The sequence below is a fragment of the Arachis ipaensis genome, chromosome B3 (assembly GCF_059453495.1).
Source record: "Arachis ipaensis isolate K30076 ecotype BB chromosome B3, ASM5945349v1, whole genome shotgun sequence".
NCBI lineage: Eukaryota > Viridiplantae > Streptophyta > Magnoliopsida > Fabales > Fabaceae > Arachis > Arachis ipaensis.
In genome coordinates, this window is record NC_142438.1 from 3,360,462 (window position 1) to 3,367,783 (window position 7,322).

General features: G+C 30.4%; 1 protein-coding gene across 4 annotated transcripts; it reads left to right on the top strand.

The window, feature by feature from the left end:
- Nucleotides 1–3,407: 3,407 nt before the first annotated feature.
- Nucleotides 3,408–7,051, top strand: LOC107629228 (GATA transcription factor 11). Of its 4 annotated transcripts, none has more exons than XM_088508686.1 (5): nucleotides 3,408–3,594; nucleotides 4,082–4,351; nucleotides 5,752–6,004; nucleotides 6,113–6,395; nucleotides 6,636–7,051. In XM_088508686.1, exons 2-5 carry the CDS (start codon nucleotides 4,109–4,111, stop codon nucleotides 6,649–6,651), a joined length of 795 nt encoding a protein of 264 aa, XP_088364812.1. In that variant the 5' UTR covers nucleotides 3,408–3,594; nucleotides 4,082–4,108; the 3' UTR covers nucleotides 6,652–7,051. The 4 variants fall into 4 exon arrangements, with proteins under 4 accessions (XP_088364812.1, XP_088364811.1, XP_016187441.1 ...); XM_088508685.1 differs by having other exon boundaries at nucleotides 3,409–3,671; XM_016331955.3 differs by having other exon boundaries at nucleotides 3,409–3,671; nucleotides 5,752–6,395.
- The last annotated feature ends 271 nt before the right edge of the window (nucleotides 7,052–7,322 follow it).

A 7,322-nucleotide genomic window follows, 5' to 3' on the forward strand; every position in this document is an offset into this window, starting at 1 on the left:
GTTTAGTTTTTTAGCTTTATAGAGGCAAATTTAACTACACTTAAATCGACTAATCATTACCTCAATAATAAGGAGAAAGGATTTTAATGGAAAACTAAAATGATATTGATATATTTTTATTGATGGGATACTATGTACATAAAAAATTGATCACATTAATATTAAGTTATAGAAAAATTTCAATTCAATTTACTCAATACATTATGAAAAAATTTTTTGTGTAATAATTGTATACTGTTTTTGGCGCATCCATGCCTTATATCTACCAATGTATCAAACAAATAATGTATAATATGGTATGAAGTATTGAGACTTTGCTGAGTTTTGTGTGTGAGTGTTCAACATGCGGACATATTTTGGATACGACATTCATCGACATTCGTTCGACACGCGTTGCTGTGTTCAACCATGTCTTAATAAAAAAAAATTTTCGGATACGTTTAGATACACCTAAATACCATCACTTGCCGGCAGGTCCAATATTATTCTTAACATGTATTTTTAAAATAAATTTAGAAATAGTATATATTATTATTTATTAAAATAAAATATCAAAATATCATTTTGTTTTATCTAAAAAATATTTTATATTTTATATGTATGCGTATTTTGTGTCTTATAAAATTTTTAAAATTCGCGTATTGGTATATCCCATGTCATGTCGTGTCCGTATCAGTGTCTGTGCATCATAGATAATATCTAATAAAATTAGCTATAAATTTGTAATACTTAATTTAAAATTAAAATGGTACTTAAAATTTGGAAAGTAATAATAAAATTGACCATTTCTTAGTCGTGCTAATGTCAACCATTCTCTCCGGTCCCTCATCAAATATCTGACCCCAATTAACAGTTGTTGCCCGATTGATTATTAATATTTTCCTAAGAATTCAGAAATCAGATACAATAATTCAAGTATTCGTCATTTATAATTATTCTTTCAAATGATCAAATCTTCAGATCCGTCCATAATTATTTATGGCCTAAAACCTGTCATGTAAAATATACAAACGGTAAAAGACACCATTACATTTTATTATAATATATAAAAAAAGATTAAAATAATATTATAATAAGTTAATGATACCTAAATGTCATATCAATATTCAATACTAACGAGATAGGAAAGAGCATATATGTAAGTATCATACTCATAATTAATTTATCATGGATCATTCACTCAAATAAATACTTCAACAATAATTTAATATAATTCAATATAATGTTCTTCCAACAATAACATAATAATATACTAAAAGAAAAGTTAAAACAATAATAATAATACATATATATTTTTACTTTCGATTAGCTCGCTTAATAAAAAGAAAAGTAAAAACTCTTAATATAGTTTCATATTACTCATAAATTTCACTTGAATGATACTATTATAATATTTATTTGAATAAATTATCATTTGTACCTATAAAAGATACAGATGCTGACAAATATACCCATATAAAAATAAAATGACAATTATAACTACGGAAGATGGCTTCTGTGTGCCAAAAGTACCCGGACGTTGGTTACACAATTGGTCCGTTAGGGTATTCTTGGCACACGGAAGCTATCTTCCGTGGTACAATTGTTGTTTTATTCTTATATGGATACATTTGTCAGGATTTGTATCTTTCATGAATACAAATGATAATTTATTCTATTTATTTATATAATTGAATATATTAATTTTTTAATCCCTAAGTTATTTTTAACAACTCCAACTCATATCTCTACAAGGTTCTAGCATAGCAAGATAGTAACTTATTTTACTGCTTTATAAATATGCCAACATATGACATAATTGTGATAAACTCTAGCTACAAACTTTAATTATCCTTTTTGCAATTTTACCAATTTTAACTTGTTAAACTTATATTTTTTTTATTTTTATCAATACTGATAAATTCAATCTGACCTTCTTTTAGACACTTGAATATAAATTATCATATTAAAAATTTTATAATTTTTTAGCAACTTAGTTATTGGTAATTGATAGACTTAGTTTAAGTTCTAGCAATCTATTTACATAACTATTTTTATAATGTAATAGAAATTAATATTTATATAATTAACTTATCATCAATCTCTTAATTTCTCACATTAAATTATATATAAAAGAATATCATGAAAAATGTTAATTTATATCAAGATTTTAAATTCTAATATATTTGATGTCTTATATTTGTTTTTATTTCATACATTTTAGTTTATAGTCAATTTCATATCATTATATTGCAACTAACTATTTGGAAAATAAATTTTATAATTCTAATTAGTTTTTATAAAATTGTTTTCCGTGTATAGTCATATAAGGAATTAATAGTCTTGAATAATTCGAATAGATAATGGGCTTGTTTGGTTGAGTTTCTAAAAAGATATTTTTTTTAGTTATCTTTTTTTAAAAGATCTTATGGAAAAATAAAAGTAATTTTATGTTAGGGTATTTTATGCAAAAAGATATTTTTATCTATCAATTATGTTTGGATATAACAATATAAAAGTACTTTTTGTTTATTTATTACATAAAAAACATCTTTTTTTTAAAGAAAAAAGATCTTTTAAAAAAAGATGTAAATTACAGCTTCTCAAAAAAGATGTTTTTCTGATTTTTCTAGTACTTTTACTTTTACTACTCGAAATTTGTCAAACACGCTAAAAAATAAAAATAAAATCATTTTTTATTAAAAAAAAAATCTTTTTTTTATCAAAATAATGACTTCTAAACAAACACAGTATATCATTCTAATTTATCCATAGAACCACCTTGCCATATCTGGTTATATATGGAAGTAATAATCATAATATCATTCAAATAAGCAATATATCATACTCATTTAAAAGATTTTTTATAATGAAGTTTGAATACTAATTATATTTATGGGTGTAAAGACTAAAAACATCGTATAAAAACCGAAAATTTCTTATATGTTCATAAATGAATGAAGTTAAAAAAAAAAAGGATAAATTTCATTTTTAATTGTCATCATTTGAGTTTTCTTATACTAAAAATGCTATAGAATTTGAGCAAGATTACATTTATTAATATATTTTTTAAAATTGGACTAAATAAATTTTATAAATAATAAACGACTTTTATTTAGAGAAAATAAATAAAATTTTAAAATTGGACTAAATAATTTTATAGAAACACTTGACTAGACATTTTTAAATTATTTTATTTTCTACCACAAGATTACAATTTTGATTTTTGTACTTCTTTTTGCACGGCGCAGTTTAAATCTAATTTTAAGAATAAAAAATATATATATACACCATGAAAATGACAGAAAAGTAGAGACATATCACATGGGAATAGGAAACAATTGAAGCAAGCTCTAATTTTTTTAAAATGTTTTAATTATTTATTTTAATTTAATTTTATATAAACGCAGTTGAAAACTAAAGACTTTCGGACAGCTCAGAGATATCACTACAGACACATTCCAAGAACAGGATGAGGGCTTCCGCATGGTAGCGCCGCCGCATGTTGCAAATTTTCCATTTTTAAAAGAAAGTATTCAGACAAAGAAAGATTCGGAGTGAAAAAAAGAAAAAAAATCTCACCTTGGTTGAGTTCCAGCAACTTCATCATCCTCTGTGAGTGTCTGCAAATGTTCAAGTTCCTTTTTTGCACTTGCACTTGCACCACCCACTTTACTCTCTGAACCCCAAAGGTCTTAACTTTTTGGCCCCCTCTTCATTTTTCATATTTATTTTGCTTTTTTATGTTCATTTTCTTATCTGGGTATGTTTATTTTGCATATTTTTTCCCCAAAGAGAGAGGTATGTATGTATTGTACTGATAGCTCAATACAATGTTAGGCTTCTTGGATTGTTTGTTGATAGTGTCTTGCTAGTTCAATATAATGTTATACTCTTGGGTTTTGTTTCACTTTTCCATTAACATTTAGTAGATAAGGATAGAGGGTGTGTGTAGCTGAAAGCTTTTTGCTTTGTGGGTATGCCTATGTTGCATTCCACATACTCTCATTGTGACTAGGGAATTGCACATTTTTTTCATATTTATTTTTATAATTTAATACTTAATTACTGAGGATTTTGTTAATTTTAATTTCAAACACAGGATATAGTTCAAGTATATATTGCTAATATGAAGGATTGTTGGTTTTTGGACAACAATTTGAATGGGGTATCGGATGAAGCTTTTGATGTGGTGGGGTTTTTTGATTTCCCAATAGAAGATGTGGAAGATGATGCTGTGGAGGAGGATTGGGGTGCTCAGTTTAAACAACTTGAAGAGCCATCTCTTGGTGTGTTTTCGGTATCACCATCCGGACTGAGTGATAAAACTGAGAATGAGAATCCGAAACTTGGGAGGAGTATCTCTACTCCTGTGAGTATTTGCTCAGTTACTCTGAATAGATGTCTTTTTCCTCTCACAATCATGTAGGAGAAAACTAAAATTTACTTGTCCGGTTTCTAATACATGAATTAGTTACATACATATAATTCTATCGTGTGAAGCTGAAGCGACATGATTATAATATCAACATTGAAGGATGCTAATGCTTAGTTGTTTCAAGTAGTGTGATATTTCGTTCCCTTTTCACAAGGCCTTCTTTTTAATTTGATCCTGTTTTTCAAGTTCAGTTACTTGCAATGGCTGTTTCATCTGATAGGATCATTACTTTTGAATGAATGTAACTTTCATAATCGAACAGCTAAGTCTCAAATGTCGACATATCAGTTTAGAGTTTTAGACAACTACATAATTCTATTAGTTGGATTTTTAGCAGCAAATGCGAATTACTACGATGATGTTGTTCAAGAACTGTCAGATTGAAAAGAAATACTGGTAATTCAAGTCTAAAACATGAGCAAGTAAGGTGACAGAGGATATTAAAACACAAAAAAGGAGTCCTCTGACTTTGTGATTCCCAAAAGAGAGGGCTTTATTTCAAAATTTACTTTCATTGACTTGCCCCTTTGTTGAAGAGTCCTCTGACTTTGTTGGAGAAAGATGTAGAAACAAACTTGTGGATAAAAGAGAAGATTTATTTATTTATTTTGAATAACTTTGGTCTACACTCTACAATGGTACTCTGATTTACCTTGAATTGACATGCTTAAGATGCTAATGTGTGTTTCTATTTAAAAAAAGTTTAATACTTGAACTTGTTGCAAATGCTTAATTTGTACTTTTGTAGTATGTTAACAACTTAAAGATTTTGTCACATGTTTATTGTTTTGAATTGTAGTTGTTGCCACCTGCCATGGAAATCTTTGTTTCATGTTTACAATTGTACCCATTCCATGTTTTGGAAGAGTCTTGTCTCAAGAAGTGAGAGTTTGAGGTGCCATACCTAAAAGTTAGAAGTGTTCTAGCTATATGCATCATAAATAGATGTTATGCATGGAACAGAAGATGTAAAGTTTTCTTCCATGAATAAGTAAAAAGTAGATGGATGTACTTGTGTTTGGCATGGAAGTACAGTAATGATGAGTAGCATGTAGCATTTCCCTCCAATTCAAACCCTGGAAAATTTGCATCTAGTGAGGTGTCTTTTACATGCTTTAGTTTGATAAGTGCTTACACATATTGTCGGCATGCGTATATACGCAATTTAAAGCAGGAAGCATTAATTTCATGTGTGATTAGCTCGGAGGAGTAAAGATGTGATTGTTGGAAGAATCTATGTGGATTGCTATATTTCCATTTTCCACCTCATGTAAACATATCTATAATTATTACATCCAATTTGTGGCATTGATGTGTTTTCTGTAATAATACAGGTGGCCGATCCTGCTCGACCTACATACGGCAATACTATTCGGAACCAGAATGTCTCTTTTAATGGGAAAAGGGTGCCCAAGTTCCAAACCTACAGCCCTGTGTCTGTCTTTGAAAGCAGTAGTTCCTCCTCGGTCGAGAACTCCAACTTTGATCTACCTGTCATCCCGGTAAAGCGTCCTCGAGGCAAACGCCGGCCTCTCTCAAGCTTCAGCTTGCTATTATCTGTTCCATTCGTCTCTAACTCCCCAAAAGGTGAGGCAAATGATTTATCTGAATCAAATTTACAAACACAAGCTGATGGTAAATTAATAAGCAGTCTCAAAAAGAAGCAGAGGAGTAAGGATCTACCTTTGCTTTCAGATCATACTGAGAAGAAGGGATCTGCATTGCAAGGATCAGTTACCCACCGAAAATGCATGCATTGTGAGGTGACATCTACGCCGCAGTGGAGAGAAGGACCCATGGGTCCAAAGACACTTTGCAATGCTTGTGGGGTTCGGTATAGGTCCGGCCGGCTCTTCCCTGAATACCGGCCTGCAGCTAGCCCTACGTTTGTACCATCATTGCACTCGAACTCTCACAGGAAGGTCATCGAAATGAGGAGCCGAACTGCGACAGAGACTCTTAAGGGTTCTTCTATGTTGTAATCATCATGACACCTTCCCTAAAAATCCTTCTTAGCTAATATTATGTTGGAATTTGTTGAGGAAGAAACAGTAGTCTTAAACAGGATCCATCTTGTTTATTTGCTTTCTTTTTCTTTATCTTACATTGCTTAGTATCATTTGTTTATATGTAAAAATTCATTGGTAGGATTAAAGGTAGTATGTATTAACACACTATCACTGGTTTTTTTACTTCATGCTGGTAAATTGCCATTCAGGGACAAAGTGTTGTGAGATTTAAGAGGGAGAGAATAGAATGAAGGTGGTGTTTGAGTACATTTCGCCGCGGAGGAGGCGAAGCCGGCGAACCAGTCAAGCATAGTTCTAAGTACGGATCAAGTAACAGCAGGTGAAGCAATGAGGTGAAATTGGATTAGTGGATAAAGAATCCTTGAAATTGAATGCTGCAAGTAAAAGGACATGAAGAACTCAGATCAAGTGTGTAGAAAGGACAACATGCATAGCTTTTTGACCTGTAGTCCTGAATGGTGCCTCTACTTTTACAGCTTCATTTTCAGTATATTATGTTATGTCCATTTTAGATCCATGTGAGGTGAAAGATTAACATGTTTTGTATTCTTGGTAGTAATTTCTTCATGAGAGTTGGAATTTTGCATGTGGTTTTCTATAGAGAATCTGCCTCTGAATTTTTCTCATTTCCCTTTCGAGAAGAATTTTATCTAACTTTAACATACAATACAAAACATCTTCCAAAAAATAGAAAATACAATACAAAATTGTATTAGGAACTCTCATGACAAGCAAGGAAAAAGTCATAGTCGAGTATGAAGTTTAAAATTTAAGATTAGAACTTCAGGCAGTCCGTCGCAAATTGGAACTCCATTTAAGAGTTTGTCGTTGGCCAATGGATTGCTGCATGCACAAGGCAAGATTCAAACTTCAAA

Bases quoted from the DNA above. Each gene is read 5' to 3' on its own strand.
- LOC107629228 (XM_016331955.3), top strand. From the start codon at position 4,109: ATGAAGGATTGTTGGTTTTTGGACAACAATTTGAATGGGGTATCGGAT. The intron at 4,352-5,751 runs GTGAGTATTTGC...GTAATAATACAG, and splicing joins GGAGGAGTATCTCTACTCCT to GTGGCCGATCCTGCTCGACC.